General features: G+C 37.9%; 1 protein-coding gene across 2 annotated transcripts; it reads left to right on the forward strand.

Moving 5' to 3' along the window:
* The first annotated feature begins 9,335 nt into the window (after positions 1 to 9,335).
* LOC133289583 (homoserine dehydrogenase) lies at positions 9,336 to 26,455 on the forward strand. Of its 2 annotated transcripts, none has more exons than XM_061487565.1 (13): positions 9,336 to 9,534; positions 9,890 to 10,043; positions 10,129 to 10,206; positions 10,340 to 10,455; positions 11,107 to 11,160; positions 18,061 to 18,148; positions 18,286 to 18,378; positions 19,936 to 19,976; positions 25,113 to 25,166; positions 25,275 to 25,438; positions 25,623 to 25,692; positions 25,886 to 26,014; positions 26,109 to 26,455. In XM_061487565.1, the coding sequence occupies exons 1-12, from the start codon at positions 9,439 to 9,441 to the stop codon at positions 26,009 to 26,011; spliced, it is 1,134 nt and encodes a 377-aa protein (XP_061343549.1). In that variant the 5' UTR covers positions 9,336 to 9,438; the 3' UTR covers positions 26,012 to 26,014; positions 26,109 to 26,455. The 2 variants fall into 2 exon arrangements, with proteins under 2 accessions (XP_061343549.1, XP_061343555.1); XM_061487571.1 differs by having other exon boundaries at positions 9,893 to 10,043.
* Positions 26,456 to 27,562: the final 1,107 nt, after the last annotated feature.

The following is a 27,562-nucleotide window of genomic DNA, read 5'->3' on the forward strand; positions in this document are numbered from 1 at the left end:
AATATACTACATTAAGAATATACAAAGCATGATAGTCATGTTTTAATGAGCATATGAAAATAACTTTTGAAAATGATATCGTCAACTTGAATAACTTTTGACTTGTTCTCCACATTTGTCCCAAAAATAAAAAGAAACAAATGAAAGCATGTTAATAGGCTTCTAACAGTGAACACTCTTGTCATACCAAGAGAAACAAATGCGAGCCAACCCTTCAACCTCAATTTTGAGTCCCATTAGATAAATATAGGATAAATTTCATTGACACATTCTTTGACACCTCAGTAAATAATTTGACCCTACTTCTTCACTTTTGCATATTGTTTTGGTCTTCTAGTAACATTTGGGACTTGTTGCACTACCATCTAACTTGTGCATCTATGTTGAGCTTGTTACTGCTTTGTAATCATCAAAACTTCAAATGTATTAGCTTAGAAACCTATGGTTCAACAATCTTTCCCTTTTTTATAATGACAAACACTTCACACACTTCATTAAGAAGTGGGTTACCAGCAAATAAAATCAGAATTAATTAAGCTCCCCCTAACTATATGCTCTCCCTTAGTAAAGTATTTGGTAAAAAGTTAACAATCCCCATAATAAGTCAACTTTCTTCTCCTTTGATGAACAATAAAGAAAACAAAAATTTTCAATCTCACTATATTTGTCAACAATTTCTCCCCCTTTTGTCAACATCAAAAAGTGCAAAGATATAAATATACCAATATGGATCAAAAAGTCAACCTATGGTCAAACTAGATTCATGTATTTCAAAATATTTAATCAATAACATAATGCATCAAATAATCATCAATACAGTTCATATAACATTAAAGAAATACTGTAAAGTATCAGAGCATAATTAATGTCAAATGAACTAGTATCTATGGAGTATAGAATTAATGAGACACAAAATTAAGGAAATAATATATAACATTAAAGAAATAATACATTCGGAGCCGGTGGATTAGGGGTAATAAACGAGCCAGGGGCCTTTGGCTCGATTCGTGAAGACCTGAGCTTGTATGCCTAATATTGGTTGTTGGAATCATGCTTGGACTTTTATAAAAGCTCGTTTAGTAAAAAGGCCTCAGGCTCCAATTCAAAAGTTCGGCCTTGAAGCCTCTCTAAGCTGGCCTAGTATATTAATTTTTATTTTTATTTATATTTTTTATACTATTTGTAATAGCCTTCTCTCTCCTCTCAATTCATTTCATCCCTATTTTATTAGTTAAACAGACTTTTTGAATGATTTTGTTCTATATTTTGTTGTTTGGATATACATTGGATTCATGAATATTTATGGAATTACTAGTGTTGTTGATTGTATATTCTGTTTGGATAAATTTTTGTTGTCTTATATTTTTTTTAACAGGCTAAATCATGTTTTTATTTTTTGTAAATAAGGCAGACCACAGGCCGATAATTATATTCATAACAGGTAACAGGTTTGGTAAGGCCGACACATTTAAAAACAGACTCAGTCTCTTAAGACCAAAGCTCGGCTTGGCTCGGTCTGTTAACACTCCTACGGTGGATAGAGAGTCCCACCTAGGAATAAGACATTGCATGGGACCTCATTGTTAGGCACGAAAGAAGGAATACAATTGATGAGAAAACAAGAAGTAAAAAAACAATTACATGATGCGACATGAATAATCTACTAGAACAAAACATAAATAATCACAAAAATATGGGTTAATGTCGTGTTTGAGGGTTGAGGCACAACATGATACAATTTGTTTCTTGTCGTTTTTTTTTTTTTTTTTTTGTCAACAAGAACATGTCACGAATGTGAATGAGGTCAATCTGAACACCAAAAAATATCGTGCCAAATTTGTTTTGTCTCAACGGGTCATGTGATGAATTGCTACCCTTACATTACTATATCATAGATATCATTTAAAATAAAATAAAAAATTGATAATTATTTAATAGCCTCATGATTTTGTTATGGTTAAAAATATTTTTTTGAATACATGAAAGAGTTTTTAATTTAATCAATATAAGTGATTACTTTTAACGTTAAATTTTCACTGTGTGTTATTGCTACAATACTGTATAATTAATATGAACTTATTGTAAAATATCGATATTAAATACAAAATAAATATAAAAAATAAAGACTACAAATTTATTATTTTAAATTCCTATACGTAACACTTATTTATAAATTAAATTTGGTACTTCACCGTATATAATTTCATCACATATATTATAGCAACAACAAAATCAAATTAACAATGATGTAGACATAAGAACCAAATTAAAATTTTTATATAAAAAAACTAAATTCGAAAAAAATGCATACATATATATATATATATATATATATATATAGGAAAAGTTATACTTAGTAGCTTTTTTCTTACTACTTTTTACTAAGATTTTTCTTGGTTATAATTTATTGAAAATTAATAATTAATTAATAAGTGTGATCCAATAAATTATAACTGTTAGATTAACAGAAATCAATCTAAGATTTGGTAGTAAGAAAAAAATAGTAAGTATAACTTCCTTATATATATATATATATATATATATATATATATATATATATATAGAGGTAGGATATTCAAACTACCAAATTTTTCTACTACCACTCTAATAACCATTGGATTAGAGGAAAAGTTGAATGAAGAGAGAGAAAAGAAAAACAACTTTTGAATCCAATGCTGATTAGAGTGGTAGTGAAGTGGTAGTAGAAAAATTTGGTAGTACGAATATCCTACCTCCTATATATATGTAATGGAAAAATATGTGTCATTTTTTAGGACACAAAATTATGTCATTCTAAATAAGAGAAAGATGTTGAGATATATAGTCCCACATTGGTTGTATGTGCAACTAATGTGGAGTTTGTAAGGCATTGGACACTCCCACAATTTGAGCTAGCTTTTGGGGTGGTGTATCACAAGGTTCTTTATATGGTATCAGAGCTTGAGTGACTATAAGGTCACAAGTTTGATTCTCACTACCCTCCGCTTTAAAGTGGAATTAAAATAAAAAGCACAAAAAGGTAAACAAAAAATTGGGCCTATGCAGTATCCACGCTTCTAGCCCAATGGGCTCTCATGTGAGGGGGTGTGTTGAGATATATAGTCCCACATTGATTGTATATGCAGCTAATGTGGAGTTTATAAGGCATTGGACACTCCCACCCTTTGAGCTAGCTTTTGGGGTGGTGTATCCCAAGGTTCTTTACAAAAGAAATAGATCATGAGAGAAAAATGGGAGGGAAAGGTTTTAAAATTGTGGTCTCACATCTTTATAAGAATGAAAGGAAATAAGGTGTGTCCTTTAAAATGAGAAAAAATGTTTGTCATTTTAAATGACATAAAGTTGTGTCATTTTAAGAGAGAGATGGACACAAAATAATATTTTTTATTTAAAATTTAAATTAAAAAAAATTACTCACTTTCTCTCTCATGATCTCCATTTCTTGTGTCTATCTCTCTCTTAAAATGATATAACTTATGTCATTTAAAATGACAAATATCATATCCTTTAAAATACACCCATTTCCCATATATAACTCTTTTTAATATTTTCCTATCAAACATCTAAAATGATGTAAATCTAAAGAAGTATGTATAGAAAGCTATGAAAGGGTTTGAATCAAATTGTATTGAGAGATGGCAGATTGCCAATATATACACGATCCTGTTGTACCAGATAAGAAGCTATCAGCTAAATGAAATATTCGACTATACAGATAATCAAGCTAACAAGATATTATACCTAGAATTAAGCTAACAGCTAAACAACTATACAAAGGAACAACTAAACAACTATACAAAGGTGCTGAAGAACCGGTCTTAGTTTGTTGGAGGATAAGATCAAAGGTGATCTTATCCTAACACTCCCCCTCAAGTTGGAGCATGTAGAGAAGAGATGCCCAACTTGCTGCGTAGAAAGCCAAATTGCTTCATGCCAAGGGGTTTAGTAAATATGTCTGCAACCTGCCGATCGGAACGAACGTAGGAAGTATTTATTGTGTTGCTTAAAACATGGTCTCTCACAAAATGGCAATCAATCTCTATATGTTTGGTGTGTTCGTGGAAAACGGGATTAGCAGCTATTTGCATAGCCGATTGATTATCACAATGCAGGCGCATGAGCTGTGAGTGTGGAACATCAAGAGAGTGTAAGAATGATTTGATCCATAATAACTCAGCTATAGCTGCTGCCATTGCGCGATATTCTGCCTCTGCGAAGGAGCGAGACACTGTAGGCTGCTTATTTGTTTCCCAAGAAATTAGTGAGTTGCCCAACATAATAAAATAACCGGTGACTGAGCGACGGGTGAGGGGACAACTAGCCCAATCTGAGTCCGAATACCCACGAAGAAGAAGATCATTATTTGATTTAAGAAGCAAGCCTTGACCAGGATTAGCTTTTATGTACCTCAAAATTCGGATGACAGCTTCATATTGAGCGGTTGTTGGATTTTACATGAATTGAGAGAGTACATGGACTGAGTAGCTCAACTCAGGTCTAGTAATAGTTAAATAAACTAGACATCCAATTAACCTGCAGTAGCGTGCTGGATCCGAGAAAGGTGGGCTTTCTGTAACAGCAAGTTTATGGTTCGTTTCAAGAGGGAAGTCACACGGTTTGCATGCGAGGAGGCCAACATCATCTAATATGTCAAGAGCATATTTACGTTGGCTTAGAAACAGACCAGAGGAACTGTGAGCTATTTCGATACCAAGAAAGTATTTGAGGATCCCCAAATCTTTAATGTGAAAGCATGAGTGGAGGAAGGTCTTAACATCATTGCATATGGCTGCTTTGTCACCGGTTAGGATAATATCATCAACATAAATGAGAAGAGCAACGAAGTGACCATCCTTGTGTAGGGTGAATAAAGTATAGTCTGCTTTTGATTGAGTGAAGCCATATGACTCAATAGAAGATCGCAGCTTGGCAAACCAATTGTGAGGGGACTGCCGTAGGCCGTAAAGAGACTTTTGCAAATGACATACCTGATGCGGTTTGTGATTATTGAAACCTTGTGGAATTCGCATGTATACCTCCTCTGCAAGATCTCCGTGTAGAAAAGCATTCGTCACATCCAACTGATATAAGTTCCATTTCTTGGCCATTGCTACGGCAAGAAGAGTCATTACGCTAACCATTTTGGCTACGGGAGCATATGTATCAAAGTAATCCTCTCCAGCTTTTTGATTGTTGCCAGCGATTACTAACCGTGCTTTGAACCTCTCCACGATACCATCTGATCTGTACTTAATACGGTAGACCCATTTACATGGAATTGCTTGTTTTCCAGGTGGCAATGACGTGAGTTCCCAAGTATTATTGTGTTCCAATGCATCAATTTCCTTACGCATGGCTACACACCATCTTTCATCAGAAACTGCTTCGCGAAATGTTTTTGGTTCGACTCCAGCAGAAATGGCAGCAAGGAACTGTTGATGTTTGGGAGAAAATCTGGAACAAGAAACAAAATTAGCAATAGGGTAAGTAATACCTGAAGACAGACTGGATGAGGTAGAAGCAGTTGTTGGGTTATGTGCTATGATATTGCTGCATTGGAAATCCTTTAGATAATGTGGAGGATGACGAGAACGATGACCACGTCCCAAGTTCTCTGATGTATCATTAGGTTGCACTTGAGGCTGTTGATGGTTGACCAGCAAAGTGTCTGATGTGTTGCTGTGTGGTTCATTGGAAGCTGGTAAAGGTAAAGAGGGTTGGGTAGCAGTTGAAGTGTCTGATGTATGTGTTTGAGGTATGGCTAATGGTTCGATTGGAGCTGGCATATGGATGGATGGCTAGTCATCAAGAATGTCATCATGCACGGAAGGCGTTGGATTTGTGGATATGTCTCGGTCATCTGAAGGGATGAGTAAGGCTGGTTCGGGTTCAATAGGTATGGGTGCATGTGATGATAGGTGATGGATATCAACAGGGGTAGGTTTTTGTGTTTGCATTGCAAAAGGAAAGGTGTATTCCTCAAATACTACATCTTTAGAGACAAAGATGGTTTGTGTGTCAAGGTTATAAAGCCTCCATCCCTTTTTTCCAAAAGGATATCCCAAAAATAGGCATCGTATTGATCTAGCAGCAAATTTGTCCAACGGTTTGGGGCGTGGATGTGCATGGAAAAGACACCCAAATACACGGATATGATCATAACTGGGTTTGCGATTAAAGAGACATTCATATGGAGTTTTGCCTTGAAGTAAATGTGTAGGGGTCCTATTTATTAAATGGACAGCAGTGAGTACACACTCCCCCCCCAAAATTCGATGGGAAGATTAGCTTCAAAGCATAAGACACGTGCTACATTCAGAATATGTCTGTCTGTGCTTTCTTTCCACACGCCCATTTTGCTGCGGTGTGTCTACGCATGATGTCTGATGTATAATACCCATATCTGAATAAACTTTGCGTAGATTATGAGCACAAAACTCAGAACCATTGTCAGAACATATAACTTTAACAGTGGTGTCGAACTGAATAAGTACCATAGAAAGGAATTGAGTTAAATTTTGGTATGTTTCAGACTTAGTTGCCATTAAATAGACCCACACATTTCTGCTAAAATCATCCACAAGCGTTAAAAAGTATCTTGCCCCAGTTAAAGAAGTGGTTTGATATGGGCCCCATATATCACAATGAATAAGAGCAAAGCAAGAAGTAGTTTTATTAATGCTAATAGGGAATACAGTCCGAGTTTGTTGTGCTCGGAGGCATATATCGCAAGTGGAAGAAGAAGTATCCCTATTTTTATTCATTGCAACAAAAGGAAGGAAATTCAAGAACTGAAATGAAGGGTGACCCAGCCTACGATGCCAAATTTCTGCATTTTGTTGGGTCTAAGCAGTGCATGCAATAGAGATGGACGTGGAGGAGTCATGCATATAAACACCAACTTGCAATCTACCCAGTCTAGTCTTGATCTTCGTTGTGGGGTCCTGCAATTCACAGCCATTATGAGTGAAAGAAAAAGTGCAATTTGTATCAGTAAGTAGGTGAGCAACTGATATTAAATTGCATTAGAGTTTTGGAACATATAGCACATTCCGAAGAGTAATATTGGATGTCAAGTGTATACTTCCACATTGAATTGAAACAAGCTGATCACCATCGGGCAAACCTATGGAAGTAGGCTGAATGGTTTCGATATTTGAGAGTAGATGAAGGTTCCCAGTCATGTGTTGGGATGCGTCACTATCCACTAGCCAGGTATAAGGTGTAGTTTGCTTACCAGAAAGTGTAGTGGCATTAGCGGATGGTGCAGTGGAGGAGACTACCATGTTGGCAAGTTGCTGAAGAATCTCAGGACTCAAGTTGGAAACAACATTCAGATTTGACACCATAAGAGCTGTTGTTTGTGTGGCAGGAGGATTGGCTATGTTGTAGCGTCTGTCATAAGGTTTGCCACATCCCCTTCCACGGCCATAAGGAGGTTTACCATGAAGTTGATAGCATTTAGAGGCATACAACTTACCACAATGACTACAGCGAACAGGATCAGCAGTGGAGGAATTAAATTGTTGAGTTTCCCTTGCGACATAGCTAAGTGCATCACTGCGTACCTCATGAGTCTGAGCCATATGGAATTGAGTTTCTTCTTGCACTAACGTTGAGTAGGCTTTGTTCAGAGATGGGAGGGTAGGTTGATTGTGCAGTTGAGTGCGGATGGTGCCGAACATAGCAGTGTCCAGGCCTAAGAGGAATTGATAGACCCGATCGTCGGCCATTTCCTTTGTAATATGTTGTGTAACAAGGCAAGTTGCACCAAGAGGGCAGTCGGGTAGTGCTCTTGCAGCATCGAGTTCGTCCCATGCACCCCTGAGTTTTGTGTAGTACGTGCCTATAGAAGCTCCTTGTTGTCGCAGTTGAAAGATGTTTGATTTCAACTGATAAATTTTGGAGGCATTTTGAATAGAATAGTGTTCCCGGAGATCATCCCAAAGGGCCTTTGCTGTGGAGAAATAATGAATATAAGGTTTGAGAAGGGGATCAATAGTGTTGTGGATCCAGCTATTGATCATGGAATTACAAAGAGTCCAGGCATGGATTTCATCAGACACATCATTTGCAGGTTTGAGAATGGTGCCATCGATGAAATCTACTTTATTTTTGGCAAGAAGTGCATTCTTGATTGATTTGGCGCAGACGTCATAGTTAGCTTCTCCTTTCAATACCACATTGGTAAGAAACAAGCCAGGACTATCAGAGGTAGGCATGAAAAATGGAGAACGGGGATCAGAAGGTTTGAGGGTAGGTTCTGCATTGGGTTGTGTATTGGCAGCGGAAGAAGAATCAGTCATGATTAAGGAGGTTTGTGGATCAGAACCTTGTTTTTTTTTAAAAAAAAAACTGATACCATATAGAAAGCTATGAAAGGGGGTTGAATCAAATTGTATTGAGTGATGGCAGATTGCCAATATATACACGATATTGTTGTACCAGATAAGAAGCTATCAGCTAAATGAAATATTTGACTATACAGATAATCAAGCTAACAAGATATTATACCTAGAATTAAGCTAACAGCTAAACAACTATACAAAGGAACAACTAAACAACTATACAAAGGTGCTGAAGAATCGGTCTTAGTTTGTTGGAGGATAAGATCAAAGGTGATCTTATCCTGACAGTATGTAATATTTTTATTTATTTATTTATTTAGTTATTTTTTGTTTTACAATTGAAAACTTACTTAGAGTCTTGACGACAACCTCCAATACCCGGACACAGAGTCTTGACGGCAACCTCCAATACCCGGACACGCAAATTTTTAGAAAAAGGGCGTGTCGGACACGTGTCCGACACCGACACGCTTCCACACGTTCCGACACGTGGTTAACTCTCCGACACATTTTGACATTTTTTCCGACACGCATTTAACTTTTTCCGACACGTGATCAACACTCGGACACATTTTTTTTTTAGTCTTAATTTTATTTTATTAATAATAAAAAAAATCATTTATAAATCAATTTATTTCTGTTATAAAATTTGACACGAAAAATCAACGAGGTACGAAAAAATATTTTTGTTTATATTTATGTTATAATATTTGAATATTTAATTAGTTATATGACTTATTATTGACTATTATATGTATTAAATATAAATTATATTATATATATTAAAAATATTATTTAATATCAAACCGTATCCAACGTGTCTGTCGAAATATACCATTGTTTAGAAGTAACGTGTCGTGTCTCATGTCCCGTGTCACTCCGGTTTTTTTTTTTTTTTTATAGGAAAAACTAATTCGAAGTCGATCTCCTCAGATAAATGTTGTCTGTTCAATGAATGTTGGCAAAGTATGTAACCCTTTTACACATACGCAAGTGCAGACACAGATAAAAAAAACCCTTCTGCCTTAGGAAGACAACATTTCATAACCCTTAACAGTAATTGATCGTCGAAACAGTGTAACCACAAGAAATGAAGAAAATTCCTCTGATTCTAATGGGTTGTGGAGGAGTTGGTCGTCACCTTCTCCAACACATTGTCTCATGCCGTTCTCTTCATTCCACTCAGGTAATAGAATAATATAATATCCCTTTATGTTCACTGTCATGGATTCATACTTTTCAGATTCTATTTTTATTTTCCTCTTGTATGCTTCTGCTTCCCATCACTTACATCAAAACATTGCTTCAACTTCAAAGTTAAAACTTTGTCATGGGTTTTTGATAACGCATTTCCCCAATAAACAATTTTTTTGCTCCTGGGTTATTCTTTGGCTTTTCTTTGCTACTCTAAATGCATATAGCTATTGACCACTGTAGCTTTTATGATCCTTTTCAGACATTGATGGAAATTGGGTTCCTGAAATTTTTGAGTGTTTAGTTGGATGATGTTTTCTTTTATTTGTTTATTTAATTTTTGGTAGCAGGGACTCTTCTTGAGTGTTCTGGGAGTTGGTGATAGTAAGTCTTTGGTAGTTGCGGAGGATTTGATGAATAAGGGGTTGTCTGATAGCTTCTTGTTAGAACTTTGCCGGGTCAAGCACGGTGGCGAATCACTATCAAAACTTCATGATTTTGGTAGATATCTATGCCTGGTTTTCTTGTTGGTGATATGAATGTTTTTATGTTTTTAATCCTTACTTGTTAGTTGTTATTTTTAAAGGAGAATGCCGGGTATTTGTCCATCCGGAATCGCAAGGAAAGATGCTAGAGATTGCATCTCAACTTGGTAAAAAAACAGGTGTGTTGAATTTTTATCATGCCATGCTTTACTTGCTTACTGTGATTGAATTTAAAGAAAATCCAGAATAAGAGTAAACTTTCATGCATTCAATTGCTAAGACAGATGTTAACTCTGAGTTTTTTGGTTATAGGTTTGGCCTTTGTAGATTGCTCTGCTAGCTCTGACACTACTGTGGTGCTAAAACAAGTGGTTGATATGGGTTGTTGTGTTGTTATGGCAAATAAGAAACCTCTTACATCTACAATGGTAAGATCATCTTAAATGTTTCATAATAACTGTTGAAATGTGAGGGTAGAATATTTTTTAAGTCAAGAAAAACTGTTTATACTTCATTTTCCTTTATCCTCGCTTTGTAACCTGTGATACTCATGTAAACATAATAAGAAGGGAAAGTTCAGTTTACCCACTTAACGTTAGATTCATTTGCAATTTGGTCCTAAAACTAAAAAAGTGCAACGTGATCCATACACTTCCTAATGTGTGCGTTTTTGTCTTTCCGTCTGATTTTTTGTCAAACTCCAATTGAATTTGTGATTTTAAAACCACTTTTTTGAAGCTTCAGAACTAAGTTCAAATGACCTTCTGTAAAGTGGACTTTTCCAATCAAGAAATTTGGTACACAAAATGGTCATGTGATTTGAGTGTGACAATTTCCATTACAGTTTGATGGAAAATCAAATGGAAGGACGAAAACGCGCACGTTAGAAAGTTTAGGGATTGCATTGCATTCCTTTTAAGTTTCAGGACCAAACCGCACATAATAGTAAGTCTGAGAGAGTAATTTGGACTTTTCCCTAATAAGAGAGATTTGTTATAATTATTTCTTCCCCTTCTCTTTGCTTCTTTGTTCAAAAGTCCTGCTTGCCTCTGCTAAATAATAACTCTTATATGAAACAGGAGGATTTTAAAAAACTTTTCACGTACCCACGTCGAATTCGGCACGAGTCAACTGTAAGTAATATTGTTTCTTGCCTCAACTAGAGTATTACTGTATCATTGTATCATCATGTAATAGCAATGCATCATATGTGTCAGTATAGAAAATAGTTTTGAAAGTATAGATTTTCAACAAAGTGGAATATAAACAGCAACATTGTTGCTAGAGTTTCTTTAATTGGTTGTGCTTCTGACTTGTAACTCTGATCTCACAGAAACCAAATTATAGCCTGTGAAAGTTCTGTATGTCTTGTATGGATCCATAATCTTCAAGCAGTTGCTTTGCTAAATTTTTTCGAGCAATCTTTACCTTAACAAAGAAGGAAAATGAAATCCAGGGGAAAATTCAAAGCTCTATGGTCTGATTTGCCAGCAGTAGTTTGATCAACTCATCTAAAATTACGCGTTAAAGAAATTGGTATAATGTCATCTTCCCCAAGAAATAAGGAGGGAAAATAATGAATATGAGGTGTGTGCATGACTTATGATTATGAATATATAAAAGTATAGAAACTTTGAAATCCAAAATAGAAGGAAAAAGGACCTAACATGTGAATTTTAATTTAATATTGAAACGTATGAAAGAAATAATCTTATATTTTTTCTTTTTAATCATTTTAGAAATAATTTTAAAATTGCTTTTTTACTTTTATTAAATAATCTCTTTACAAAAATACAAGGGTAAGACTGTATACAATCGACTCTTACCTTTTCTCCCGCAAGTCGGGGAGTCTTGTGCATCGGGGTTTTCCCTTTGCTCTGTTATATTATAAATGAACCTAAATATGTCTTTTTTAAGTGTAAAAATATGTTACGCATTTTCTTAGAGTCATTATACATGTTCGTTTCTACCACCTGTTTGTTTCATCTTCTTTAGGTGCTTGTGTTGTTCTCACTTAAATGTAGAAAAATGAATGAGATTGATTCTCATCAAAACATTTACATGAGTCACACTATTTATAAAGACTAATGGGCCTTATGATTCGAAGGGAATAAACCCAAAAACTAATAAAATAATTTCAATTATTTACAAAATTCTCCCTCAAGCCGAGGAATGGAAATTTATCATCCCCAGTTTGCTAGTTAGTTCTTGAAATTTGTCTATGGGAAGCCCTTTAGTTTAAGACATCAGCTAGTTGACGACCTGAATGACTGAAATTAAAGACACAGGATTTTGAAATTTGGAAACTTTTGATGGAGAAATATTAGTTTTGCAGTTCTGTTAAAATACAAATTATTACATATATTTTGTTTGTTCTTTTAATCATTTTTATTATTGAAAGATCTGCATTTCATATGGTCTCTCTAGTTCATGATCTTAGTCATCTACTTGTTACACCACTTATAGATGTAGAAGAGACTGGCAGAATTGTAATACTATGTTAAGTTGATTAATCATAGATTTACTTTATCTGTGTTTACCTTCTTAGTTTCTTACTTTCTTACACAACTTCTGACGCAAAATTATGTTGTTATTGTTCAAGAATGATGTATATATGCTTTAATCAACTATATCCTAAGAATCAGTCAATTGTATACTTGCTTATTAAGTATTTATTACTCATACTCATCTTGATAGTGAAATGTGTTGTTAATGGGCTGTGTATATTTATTAGGTTGTCAAGTAATGGGAGTGAAATTCTGATAGGAATACCGAAGGGTATGATTTTATTGAATATCCACAAAGAAACTCCTCTAGTTACTGATTTCAGTGAGAAACCAGTAGCCAAGAAGCTATTACACCAGAAAGGAAAAACTCGGAAACAGAAAACAGAAGGAGAAAAAAATAACTGTTAGGCCTCTGTGTATACTAGAGCTGCATGGATGAGGTGATTAGGGGTGTTAGAAATAATATTAATTTATTATTAGAATAGTCTAGAATAGTCTAGATTGTGGGCTTGGCCCATTAGGTTATCCCATTAGGTCTTTTAGTCTCTATAAATAGAGAGCCTCCTTGTACAGACTCATATACTTGAATATACAATATATTTCAGATTCAATTTGGTATCAGAGCTCTCGATCTGAGGGCTCTGCTTCCGCATATATATCTTTCTCTTTCTTTTTACTGTCGTGCATCATACCGGCAACCATCCTTTCACACCTAACCCTTATTTAGTCACAAATTTCTTGTCCTCAACCTCGTATCATCAGAAAAAAGATCGTCAGCCTCCGTTCATCGCCGGAAACCGCCACAAAACCACCGTCCGCCACTGTTCACCGCCGTCAGACTGCTTTTCCGGCGACTTTTCCGACCAACCACCACGCGATCAGGAGCGGCTCAGGGAGGCGACCCTGTCTGTCCAAGACGCGTGTTGATCGGAGCATCCACGCGCCGCCACGCGTCGGTGGAAGTCTCCGGCGGCCGAGCCACTGTTCCGGCGCGTGAGCCACCGTTCCAGGCCGGACCACCACCATCTTGCTCGCCTCCTCACCCTCTTTCCAGATCTGGTCTCTGTTCGTTGTGGGTCCCATCCGTTTGAAAGATATCAGTGAAAAACCCGCTGTTTGGACACTTTTGTGCAACGTTTTTTGCGCGATTTCTTGCTTTCTTGTAGTTCTTTTCTATTTTCTGGTCATCTCTTTTTATTTTGTGATGGAGGGCTCAAATAATGCGTCCAAAAACACGACTGGCATCTTCTCCGGTACTACCCCATCTCCATTCTTTTCTCGGGCCAGTGATTCCAATTGGAACAGTGGACGCAGTCGCAGACGTGGCCGCAGACAGAGGCCTCATTGTAATTATTGCCAGAATCTTGGGCATTTTGAAGAACGCTGCTATAGGAAGTACCCTCATTTGAAGCCACCGACTGCCAACTTTGCTCAAACTGATGTTACGCCACCTTCAACTGGATTAGTAACTCTTTCAAGTGTCGACTATGAGGCACTTCTCAAGAAGGTTTCTTCTCAGCATCCTACTCAAGACACTGGTAATCATGTTGCTTGTTTTTATCAATCATCTCTTGGACCCTGGATAATAGACTCAGGTGCTACTCATCATCTTTGTGGTAATAGAGATCTCTTCACTTCACTTTCTTATTCTAATAACCTACCCCTTGTCACTCTTGCTGATGGCACTAAGGCTCCTGCTCGTGGAATTGGGGAAGCCAACCCAACTCCCCTTTTAACTTTGAGTTCTGTTTATTATATACCTGTCATTCCTTTTAATTTAATCTCTGTTAGCCAGTTGATTCATTCTCATTCATGTACTATTACCTTCTCTAAACAATCCTTTTCTATGCAGGATTCGGGTACGGGGAAGACGATTGGAGCAGGCGTTGAGTCACGAGGTCTCTACTATCTGATTGCACCACCTTCTCCAGTAGCATGTTCTCTCTCAGAGTCTCCTGAGCTAATTCACAGCCGTCTGGGTCATCCAAACCTCTCCAAGCTTCAGCATATGGTTCCCTTTTTATCCAATCTTAAGTCTTTAAACTGTCATTCTTGTCAGCAAGGAAAACACACTCGCTCCTCCTTTGCTAATAGAGTCAATAAAAGAGCTGATGCTCCTTTTTCTATTGTTCATTCTGATATTTGGGGTCCGAGTCGAACAACGTCTGTTTTGGGTTTTCAGTATTTTGTCACCTTTATTGATGATTTCTCCCGTTGCACTTGGGTTTATTTAATGAAAAATCGTTCTGAGTTTATTTTCAATTTATCAAAAGTTTTGTGCAGAAATAAAAACTCAATTTGGTGCTTCTATTCAAATCTTGCGCAGTGATAATGCAAAAGAGTATGTGTCTCTTGAATTTTCTAAATTTCTGGATACACAAGGGACGATACATCAGACTACCTGTCCCCACACTCCACAACAAAATGGAGTCGCTGAACGTAAAAATAGACATCTAGTTGAAACTGCACGTACCCTTCTCATTCATATGAACGTCCCACTCCGTTTTTGGGCAGATGCTATTATCACCTCATGTTTCCTTATCAACTGCATGCCCTCTTCTGTGCTAAATAATGATGTTCCCCACAGTATTTTGTTTTCCGGAGCACCTTCTTATCCTCTGCCTTTACATATTTTTGGCTGTACTTGTTTTGTTCATGATCTTTCTCCAGGTAAAGACAAGTTGACATCCAAGGCCTTCAAATGTATTTTCCTTGGGTATACACGTTTTCAAAAAGGGTATCGTTGCTATTCTCCTGATCTCAAGCGTTATATCGTTTCTGCTGATGTCACTTTCCTTGATCAGCAGCCTTTTCACTCTACTCCGTCTCCAGTGTCCCAAGTTGATCAGGTCCTTCCTGTTCCTTTTCTTGATTTGTCTTTACCAGCTGCAGGTGACCCTATTCCAGAGGAGCAACCAATAACCTCCATACCTGCAGATCGTCCTCTCCTCACATACCAGCGTCGTCAGCCTGCACCTCCTCCGACTTTGCCTCTTGATGACTCATCGCCCCTTCCCGTCGGCTCTTCTCCTCCGGATCCTCCATCAGAGACTCCTCCCATTGCCTTTCGAAAAGGTATTCGATCCACTCGAAATCCTCGTCCCCTTTATTCTTTCTTGAGTTATGACAGACTTTCTTCACAACATTTTACTTTTGTTTCTAGTCTCTCTTCTGTTTCCATCCCTAAAACCACAGGTAAAGCACTATCTCATCCAGGGTGGCGCCAGGCGATGCTTGATGAAATGCAGGCACTTCACTCCAATGGCACTTGGGATCTTGTTCGTGCTCCTCCCGGGAAGTCTGTTGTTGGTTGTCGATGGGTGTTAACAGTTAAAGTTGGTCCTGATGGCACTGTTGATCGCCTTAAAGCTCGCTTAGTGGCCAAGGGATACACACAGATCTTTGGTCTTGATTATGGGGATACCTTTTCTCCTGTTGCTAAGATGGCTTCTGTTCGCCTGTTTCTTGCCCTTGCCGCCATTCATCACTGGCCCTTTCTCCAACTTGATATTAAGAATGCTTTTCTACATGGTGACTTGCAGGAGGAAGTTTATATGGAGCAACCACCAGGTTTTGTTGCTCAGGGGGAGAGTTCTGGAATGATATGTAAACTTCGGAAATCTTTATATGGCCTGAAGCAATCTCCTCGGGCCTGGTTTAGCCGTTTTAGTTCAGTTGTTGAATCCTTTGGATTAATCAGAAGCAAAGCCGATCATTCTGTCTTTTACCGGCATAACTCTTCTGGCCAGTGCGTTTATCTCCTGGTCTATGTCGATGACATTATCATTACAGGCAGTGATCAGACCGGGATTGATCAGTTGAAAGAGCATTTATTCAATCAATTTCAGACCAAAGATCTTGGCAGACTTCGATATTTCTTGGGGATCGAAGTTGCACAGTCTAGGCGGGGCATTTCCATCTGTTAGAGGAAGTATGCACTGGATATCCTAGATGAGACTGGCATGTTAGGTTGTAAACCCATTGATACACCTATGGACCCCAATGTTAAGTTATTACCAGGACAGGGGGAGCCACTGCCAGATCGTAGTCGCTACCGCCGACTAGTTGGAAAATTGAATTATCTTACTGTGACAAGGCCAGATATCTCCTTCGCAGTGAGTGTTGCAAGTCAATTTCTTGATTCTCCTTGTGACTCCCATTGGGATGCAGTTATTAGAATTCTCTGATATATTAAAAAGGCGCCAGGAAGAGGTTTATTATATACAAATAAAGGGAGTTCAGAGATCTCTAGTTACAGATGCTGACTGGGCAGGTTCTCCTTCAGATAGACGATCCACCTCAGGGTATTGTGTTCTCTTCGGAGGAAATTTGATCTCTTGGAAGAGTAAGAAGCAAACTGTGGTCGCCAGATCCAGTGCGGAGGCAGAATATCGGGCAATGGCAAATGCAACCTGTGAGCTCATCTGGCTGAGTCAATTGCTGAAGGAACTCCATCTCTGTGAACAAAGGCCTATGAAGCTCATTTGTGATAACCAAGCCGCTTTGCATATATCCTCTAACCCAGTCTTTCATGAGAGGACCAAGCATATAGAAATTGACTGTCATTTTGTTAGAGAAAAGATCCAGTCAAGAGAGATCGAGACAGCATTTGTCAATTCCAATGATCAACTTGCAGATGTATTCACTAAAGCTCTTAGAGGTCCCCGAATAGATCATATTTGTAACAAGCTGGGAGCTTTTGATATATACGCACCAGCTTGAGGGGGAGTGTTAGAAATAATATTAATTTATTATTAGAATAGTCTAGAATAGTCTAGATTGTGGGCTTGGCCCATTAGGTCATCCCATTAGGTCTTTTAGTCTCTATAAATAGAGAGCCTTCTTGTACAGACTCATATACTTGAATATACAATATATTTCAGATTCAATTAGGGGTAAGATGGGAATTTAAGTTGTAACTACCCTGCACAATTGTCAGGTTCGAGTGAGGAAGGTAGGAAGTGAGGTGGGAAATCTGTTAAGGGAAAAAATAAGAAGGCGGTGAGGAGGAGAGGGAGAATTAGGCAGTTACTCAGTAAGGATTTGGGGCCTTATGGCAGGGTAAGCAGACCCTTGAAGTCCTGCAGTATTTCTATTTTGATTTTCAGCTTTTCAGTGTAATGAAGGGGGATTTTTCCTATTGTAAGAAGTTATACTCCGTTTTTTTTCACTAAAAGCAGTTCCTATTAATAACACAGTTCATTCTGAGATACCTGTAACCTTCCAAGCAGTCCGCACTCAAAATCTTTTTTCCCTTTTCCTCACTCCTTTCCTTCCCTGTTAACCGTTTCTCTAACAGATTCCACTTCCTGCCCTTACCTGCCACTTGCATGGGTTGTTACAAACCCATTCTCTTACTCATGCTCTCCTTAATGCATGAGTGTGCAATGCCCTGCGGCTCCTCTATTTATCTGTGTGGTACATCTTAGTTATGGGAGGGTGCCTATGAAATTATTATTTGAATTGGGGAATATTGAAATGTCAATTCGAGGAGCTATTACTGATCTGGTTGTGATATTTTTAAAGGTAGGAGCTGGTCTTCCTGTGATAGCATCCCTTAATCGCATAATCTCTTCTGGTGATCCTGTTCATCGCATTATTGGGAGTTTGAGTGGTATATTATCTTTCATGGTCCTATGATTATGTTCTCTGGATATTACTTTGTTGGTGTTTGATCATACATTCTTAATAGGAAGTCTTCCACGTATTGGTTTTTTTAATATTGTATTTTATGCTGCATGCTCTTACTAGGGACATTGGGGTATGTAATGAGTGAGGTTGAAGATGGAAAGCCGCTGAGCCAAGTTGTTAGGTCTGCCAAAAGTCTGGGGTACACTGAACCAGGTTAGTGACTACTACGTTTGAAATTGTATTCTTGATATGTAAAGCTTATTGATCTGTATAATTTCTATATGTAAAAATTGACATGTCTGTCAATTAGAAGATGTGTTTTTTAGTTCTTCCTGTTCCATGAACACTTGCACATATTTGTTCTTCAGAGCTATGACAATCGTGTGCATTGCTTAGAGTTGATAAATGACTTTGTCTTCTTGGAGGAATTATTCTCTCATTGAATTTGAAACAATTTTGATTGTCCTATAACAACCTCCATTAACATCAATCACTTATCTCCCACTGGTGAACAGCATCTCTCTACCAGTTGCTGGCTATTGGCAGCATCCTCTCTCTTGCTGTTCATCTAAAATCATTTGTTGATGTCAAATGGTATCTCCCGTTTATTGTCTGCTGAGTTAATTGTATTGTTGTTCAAAATTAGTTATGTTGAATGTCTATTCTAACTTATACACACCAAGCATGACTATTTTTGTTTCTTAGAGAATGTTCCCTTTGATGTTATGATTAATGAACAATTGGAGCATGTAAATAAAATAAAATTTGGTCAGTTTACTAAGGCTGAAATATATTTCAGATGGGAATCTAATTTTGGTAAATTATTAGGACCATTACCAATTTATGTGACAGCTGTTGCTCCACCTCATTGCAGATTCTTGAGATGACATATAATAACAATCGTAACTGGTTATTATTGTTAGTGTGTCTTAGAATATATTAGAATATGCTAGCATATCTTCAAAGTATAGTTGCAATATCTGGGAATATCTTCAGAATAAATTGTGGAATCATTAAACATCTAATGGAGGAAGCAATCTTAGGAGTTGCTCCCTATTTATTATGTTTAATTATTTGTTTATTTATTTAATTAGGATTAGTTGTCTTGTTGTATTCGTTGGCTTCGGCTTGTACTAGTAGCACTACTCTAGTGCTTGACCAAATTAAGAGTGGGTCAGTATTTTGTATCACGTTATCAACACTCCATATCATTCTAATATTTTATTATTTAGAGACAAGTTAGTTACAAGTTAGTTAAGTAGGGTATCAATAGTTAGTTAGAACAGTTAATTAGTTAGAGAGGTTGGAAGGATAGGGATTTAGCTTAAATAAGAGGAGGGGTAGAAGGGAGGAAGGAGAGTTGTTATTATTAGCATTGAGAAAACAGAGAAATGGCTCAGTTGTAAAGAGAAACCCTTGGAGGAGATTTCTCTCCTTTTCTGTTTGATATTCAATAACCAATAAAGATCTGTTCTTTTTCTATCTTTCATACGATTTCTCTATTTTTATTTGTTGTTTCATATCATATTTTGAGTCTTATCCTCTCTTTTACTTCTTCCCTACCTAAATCCTATAATTCCAACATTTCAATTCAATGACATATTTTTCTTTTAAAACCATTCTATTTGAATGAGCTATTGACATTACGAAATAGATTCTTAGGTATGGTATTGACATGCCGTCATTAATTTGTTTTGCTCATTGCCTCTTGGGCTCCATTTGCTAATTGCTATACGGTTAGTTTGTTATAAGTTACCTTTGATGTTGCAGATCCGCGTGATGACCTTGGTGGAATGGATGTCGCTAGAAAGGTTCAATGTGGTTTGTTTTACTTCTGTGAAGTTTAGTTTTGTAGCTGTTTCTGCTCCATCTAAAAGCTCACAATGTCTTGTAATCAGCATAACATGCTTTTCTGGTCTGATAGGGCTTTGAATAAGTGTACACACTGTACATTACTGAAGCATAAACTTGAATGATTCCCATTTTGATAATATGCGTATCAGCTTACTCTTGTAGAAAGAAATCTAAATTTACTTGAAAGTATGAATGTGTTGTATTCTATTGTGTATAAAAATGTACAAGAGTCCTCTATTTAAAGAGGTTAAATGACCTAATGGGCTAAGCCCAAATAACCTTCTAGAATAATAGACTAATAATAATAAAACTAATATTATTTCTAACACTCCCCCTCAAGCTGGTGCGTATATATCATAAGCACCCAGCTTGTTACATATATGATCTATTCGGGGACCTCCAAGAGCCTTGGTGAAAACATCTGCAAGTTGATCACTGGAATTGACAAATGCTGTCTCGATCTCGCCTGACTAAATCTTCTCTCTAACAAAGTGACAGTCAATTTCTATATATTTAGTCCTCTCATGAAAGACTGGGTTCGAGAATATGTGCAATGCGGCTTGATTGTCACAAATGAGTTTCATGGGCCGTTGTTCACAGAGATGTAATTCCTTAAGCAATTGTTTTAGCCAGATGAGCTCACAGGTTGCATTTTCCATTGCCCGATATTCTGCCTCTGCACTTGATATGGCAACCACAGTTTGCTTCTTACTCTTCCAAGAGATCAAATTTCCTCCGAGGAGAACACAATACCCCGAGGTGGATCGTCTATCTGAAGGAGAACCTGCCCAGTCAGCATCTGAATAGCTAGACACTTCTGCATTCCCCTTATTAGTGTATAATAAACCTCTTCCTGGTGCCTTTTTGATATATCGAAGAGTCTTGATAACTGCATCCCAATGAGAGTCACAAGGAGAGTCAAGGAATTGACTTGCCACACTAACTGAAAAAGAGATGTCTAGTCTTGTCACAGTAAGATAGTTCAACTTTCCAACTAGTCGGCGGTAACGACCAGGGTCTGCCAATGGCTCCCCCTGTCCAGGTAATAACTTAATATTAGGATCCATAGGTGTATCAGTGGGTTTACATCCCAACATACCAGTCTCATCTAAGATATCCAGTGCATACTTCCTCTGACAAATAGAAATGCCCTGCCTAGATTGTGCTACTTCGATTCCTAAGAAATATCGAAGTCTGCCAAGATCTTTGGTCTGAAACTGATTGAATACGTACTTCTTTAACTGATCGATCCCAGCTTGATCGCTGCCAGTAATAATGATGTCATCAACATAGACTAGGAGATAGATGCACTGGCCAGAAGAGCTATGCCGATAGAAGACAAAATGATCTGCTTTACTTCGGGTTAAACCGAAGGATTGAACAACGGAACTGAAGCAACTAAACCAGGCCCGAGGAGACTGCTTCAGGCCATATAAAGATTTACGAAGCTTGCATACCATGCCAGAACTCTCCCCCTGAGCAACAAAACCTGGTGGTTGCTCCATATATACTTCCTCCTGCAAGTCACCATGTAAGAAGGCATTTTTGATATCAAGCTGAAGAAGGGGCCAGTGATGAATGGCAGCAAGTGCAAGAAACAGACGAACAGAGGCTATCTTGGCAACAGGAGAAAAAGTATCCCCATAGTCAAGACCAAAAATCTGAGTGTATCCTTTAGCCACTAATCGAGCTTTGAGGCGATCAATAATGCCATCAGGACCAATTTGACTGTGAGTACCCATCGACAACCGGCAATCGACTTCTCAGGAGGAGCACGAACAAGATCCCATGTGCCATTGGAGTGAAGTGCTTGCATTTAATCAATCATCGTCTGACACCAACCTGGATGAGAAAGTGCTTCACCTGTGGTTTTAGGAGTGGAAATAGACGAAATACTAGAAACAAAAGTAAAATGTGGTGAAGAAAGTTTATCATAACTCAAGAAACTGTAAAGTGGATGAGGGTTGCGAGTGGATCGAATACCTTTACGAAGAGCAATGGGAGTAATCTCTGATGGAGGATCCAGAGGGGAAGAGTCGACAGGAGAAGGTGATGAGTCAACAAGGGTGAAGTCCGCAGGAGGCGCAGTCTGACGACGTTGATAGGTGAGAAAAGGGCGGTTCTCTGGGATGGAGGCAAGAGGTTGCTCCTCTGGGATAGAGTCACCTGCAGCTGGTAAAGATAAGTCAAGAAAAGGAACAGGAAGAACCTGATCAACCTGTGATATCTGAGACGGGATAGAATGAAAAGGTTGTTGATCAAGAAAAGTGACATCAGCAGAGACAATATAACGCTTGAGGTCAGGAGAATAACAGCGATACCCTTTTTGAAAACGAGTATATCCCAGAAAAATACACTTGAAGGCTTTGGATGTTAATTTGTCTTTTCCTGGAGTAAGATCGTGAACAAAACAAGTACATCCAAATATATGTGGAGGTAGAGGATAGGAATGTGCTCCTGGAAATAATACACTATGTGGAACTTCATTATTTAGCACAGAAGAAGGCATGTGATTGATGAGAAAGCAAGAGGTGATAATAGCATCTGCCCAAAAACGGAGTGGAACATTCATATGAATTAGAAGGGTACGTGCAGTGTCAACCAGATGTCTATTTTTACGTTCAACCACTCCATTCTGTTGTGGAGTGTGTGGACAGGTGGTCTGGTGTATCGTTCCATGTTTTTCCAAAAAATTAGAAAAAATCAAGAGACACATACTCTTTTGCATTATCACTACGCAATATCTTAATAGAAGCACCAAATTGAGTATTTATTTTAGCACAATTTTTTTGATTAAATTGAAAATAATTCAGAACGATTTTTCATCAAATAAACCCAAGTACAACGAGAGAAATTATCAATAAAGGTTACAAAATACTGAAAACCCAAAACAGATAAAAGTTCGATTTGGACCTCAAATATCAGAATGAACAATAGAAAAAGGAGCATCAGCTCTTTTATTGACTCTATTAGCAAAGGAGGAGCGAGTGTGCTTTCCTTGCTGACAAGACTGACAGTTTAAAGACTTAAGACTGAATAAAAAAGGAACCATATGTTGAAGCTTGGGAAGACTTGGATGACCTAGACGACTGTGGATTAATTCAGGAGACTCTGTGAGAGAGCACGCCACTGGAGAAGGTGGTGCAGTCAGATAGTAGAGACCTCGTGACTCATTGCCCGCTCCAATCGTCTTCCCCGTACCCGGATCCTGCATAGAAAAAGATTGTTTAGAGAAGGTAATAGTGCATGAAAGAGAATGAATCAGCTGGCTAACAGAGATTAAATTGAAGGGAATGCCAGGTATATAATAAACAGAGGTAAAAGTCAAAAAGGGAGTTGGGTTGGCTTGCCCAATTCCACGACCAGGGGCCTTAGTGCCATCAGCAAGAGTAACAGAAGGTAGATTATTAGAATAAGAAAGTGAAGTAAAGAGATCCTTATTACCACAAAGTTGATTAATAGCACTTGAGTCTATTATCCAAGGTCCAAGAGATGATTGAGAAAGACAAGCAACATGATTACCAGTGTCTTGAGGAAGAGGCTGAGAAGAAACCTTCTTGAGAAGTACCTCATAGTCAGCATTCGAAAGAGTTACTGATCCAGTAGAAGGTGATGTAACATCAGTCTGAGCAAAGTTGGCAATTGGTGGCTTCAAGTGAGGGTACTTCCTATAGCAACGTTCTTCATAATGTCCAAGGTTTTGACAATAATTGCAACGAGGCCTCTGTCCGCGACCACCCTGTCCACGGTCTCGACCGCGACCGCGTCCACTATTCCAATTGGAATCATTGGCACGAGAAACAAACGCAGTTGAATTAGTGGCTGGCACATGTGTGGGTGCTGCGGATTTATCCTTGAGATTCAGAAGGCGCTAGAAAGTTTGTGACAGGCTAGGAGTCTCAGCACTGGTTAGAATATTTTCACGAACACTTTCTAATTCCTCTGAAAGTCCGGAAAGGGTTACGACCGTAAAGAAGCGCTCCACCTGCTTCTTGTACGCAAAAGCATCTGTAACATGAGGTAACATAGCTAAGAATTCCTGTATTAAAGAACGAATCTTACCAATATAAGTCTCCATTCGAGCATCTGGTGATTTGCGCAAGTCCATTATCTGAGAAACAATGGAATAAAGCTGCTGAATATCATTGGTGTAGAGATTTTTGGCTTCCTCCCATACGTCATAGCAGGTCTCAAAGGGGACAAAAATGTCTATAACTGCCGGATCAATGGATTGCCAAAGGATACTCAGTAGTTGAGCATCAATCTTTTCCCATTAATGAATATGATCCTTTGGAATATCAGCAGATTTTGTCGTGAGATGTTTACCGTGTCCCTGACCTGTAAACCAGATCTTAACGGAGGAGACCAGGTCTTGTAAGTAACAGATCTGGTTAGTTTCATCGTTGTTTCCGGCGATGAACGGAGGCTGACGATGTTTTTCCTGATGATACGAGGTTCAACATCAACATCAACATCAACATCAACAACACCTTTATCCCAAATTAATTGGGGTCGGTGGCTGATGATACGAGGTTGAGGACAAAAAATTGGTGACTAAATAAGGGTTAGGTGTGAAAGGAAGGTTGCCGGAATGATGCACGGCACGATATGCGGAAGCATGGTTTCCCAGAACACAAGCTCTGATACCAACTTGAAAGTATGAATGTATTGTATTCTATTGTGTATAAAACTGTACAAGAGTCCTCTATTTAAAGAGATTAAATGACCTAATGGGCTAAGCTCAAATAACCTTCTAGAATAATAGACTAATAATAATAAAACTAATATTATTTCTAACAAATTTCATTGGCCAAAGTTAACAAAATTCATGCATGTCCATTTGATGATTTTGATCATGAAAAATGTTACGTGCTATTGGAAGAAGTTATGGTGTCTTCACCTTGTGTGATTAGTGGAGTATGAGTTTACATTTTTGAAGTTGCGATATTGGATATAATCAACTTTTAAGTTGACCACTTCTTATCTAGGACCTTCAGTACTATTTTTGAATAAAGTTGGTTGTGTATTATTATGAATAGCAACTTAAAATGTGCCATACTAACTTTCTGCTTTTGGGACCAATATTAAAACAGGCTTTAATTCTTGCTCGAATACTTGGTCATCAGATTAATCTGGATAGCATTCAGGTTTGTCTGGCGTTTGTCATATTCTACTTCCCCACCCCTCCTTTTCTACATTTGGGCCAAAAAAAATTTCCCCTATGCTATGTTTATAAATTTATATGCATTTTACAGATTGAGAGCTTGTATCCCGAAGAAATGGGGCCCGATGTAATGACTGTTGAAGACTTCCTAGGCCGTGGTCTCTTGCTGCTAGATAAAGATATTCAAGAGAGAGTTGAGAAGGCAGCTTCAAATGGAAATGTGCTGCGCTATGTCTGCATAATTGAGGGCTCAAGGCATCTTCTTTTCGCTCCAGCTGTGTTTTCAATCTAGCATTGGTGTTACACATCTGAACATATGTTTTCTCCTTGTTCATTTTCAATTTAATCTTTGTATTTGATTTGGGGTTTAATGTTTAAAATTATTAATATTCAACATTATGATTTTTTAATATTAGTTATAACTTTTTTCTCTTCTTAGGTGTGAAGTTGGTATTCAAGAGCTTCCTAAGAATTCTCCCCTAGGAAGGCTAAGAGGAAGTGATAATGTGGTTAGCTTCTTGTATTTTCTCATTGTTGGTGTTATGCATTTTTAATTAGGATTTTTTTCCATTTTAGAGGCTACCTGGTACAATAAACTTTCATCATGTGTTTCTTTTGCTTTGCTATATTGTAAAAGTTCAGCTTTACTAACCAATAAAACTTGAAAGGCTTGACCATTTTGTATGTTGATGCAAATGGCAGTTGGAAATATACACTCGATGCTATAGCGACCAACCGCTAGTTATTCAAGGTGCTGGAGCTGGAAATGACACTACTGCAGCCGGTGTCCTTGCTGATATTGTGGATATTCAGGATTTGTTTCCTTGAGGGGTAAGTTTTTTGTGCCTTGAATTTAAAGAAAGTTAAAAGTACAGTTGCTAGGTATCTTGCCATGGAATGTAGCTGATGTGCTTTTAAATTGTAGGTGTCCATATTTCTCCCTACTTGTTTATGCAGCGCTGCATACATTTCAAGTGAAAATCTGAAGTTGATGGTGAGTGGATCTTACCTGCAGACTTCAGGTGGATGAATATTACTAGATTACTTGAGATACATCCTTTCCCACTCAAAGACATTCTAATGTCTGTTTTCTTGGGATCTGTTTATCTGTTGATAATATGTCAAAATGTGGGAGGGAGGGATCTGGTTAAATCTAATAACAAGAGCTATTTCTGGATGAAGTAGAGATGGTGTGGATTAAATGAATGATCACAAGATGTTCTAAGGGGTGTTTTGGTACTTTCAGAATTTTGAACCTAGTTGATGGCGTTCATTTAAGTTAAATGCACTTTGAACTGATCTAGCCTGAAAGGAAACGTTCTTGCAAAAGAAAGGGTATAATTTTTTCACTTTTTAAGTGAAGTATGATTTTTCCCGCTTAATGGATAACCGTTTGCTACCCTTGTTATTTGGAGGTCATATCTAGTATTCAGAGTTTGCCTCGATTTGGTACTGCTCTCGCGGCCCGCACTGAAACAGTGCTTTACCGCTAGATGTCCAGTCACGTTCTAAACCCAGCTCACGTACCGCTTTAATGGGCGAATAGCCCAACCCTGAAGTAACCCATGCCATACTCTCAGGAAAAGCTTGAATGACCTTCAACAAAAGGGTACCTGTACCCGAAACTGACACAGGTGGGTAGGTAGAGAATACCTAGTCTCGGAGAGAGGCTCGGTGAAATAGACATGTCTGTGAAGATGCGGACTACCTCCACCCGGACAGAAAGACCCTATGAAGCTTCACTGTTCCCTGGGATTGGCTTTGGGCTTTTCCTGCGCAGCTTAGCCTGAAAGAGGAAACATTTTTATTCTTGCTTTTGCTTGATATGGATGTAGACAGAGGTAGGAAAGTCTCAGTTATTGAACATTTGCTGCTTCTTGTCATGCAAGAAAAATCTAACCACGGGTAAGAGGTGACACATTTGATATGATAACAAGTGCAAATAAGGTTTTTAAACAAAGTTACAAGAAACTTTACTTGTCAATAACCTACCAAAGCTTAAAGAGATTAATCATTCGATCATGTATTCATGTCTAAGTCATACAAGTCATCAAACCAATTTAAATTTGAAAAACAGCTACACGAAGTTACTCGCTTCATTGGTGAAAACATGTATAGTTATCCACTATCTAGACATTTGTTATGGACCAGTTGCACGTCCCAGTGATTGACCCGAAACTCGGCTCATGAACATGGTCATACAGCTTGGCACTTGTAAAATTATGTGCGTCGCTTGATTCATAGCATTGCGACAATGTATGAACTTGTGCAAAAGCAAGACTTTTTCAATACACTACATGTTGAGAAATACAATTGCTGCCTACATATAATTTAGTAGTGTCTTCAACCTACCTACAAATACACAGCTTTTGCCCTCGG

Source organism: Gastrolobium bilobum, unplaced genomic scaffold (assembly GCF_033153095.1).
Source record: "Gastrolobium bilobum isolate Gb01-03AN ecotype WA unplaced genomic scaffold, APGP_CSIRO_Gbil_v1 utg1204, whole genome shotgun sequence".
NCBI lineage: Eukaryota > Viridiplantae > Streptophyta > Magnoliopsida > Fabales > Fabaceae > Gastrolobium > Gastrolobium bilobum.

Coding starts and splice junctions, on each gene's coding strand:
- LOC133289583 (XM_061487565.1), top strand. CDS start 9,439: ATGAAGAAAATTCCTCTGATTCTAATGGGTTGTGGAGGAGTTGGTCGT. Junction 18,149..18,285: donor CATTATTGGGAGTTTGAGTG/GTATATTATCTT, acceptor TGCTCTTACTAG/GGACATTGGGGTATGTAATG. Junction 25,693..25,885: donor TAAGAGGAAGTGATAATGTG/GTTAGCTTCTTG, acceptor TGCAAATGGCAG/TTGGAAATATACACTCGATG.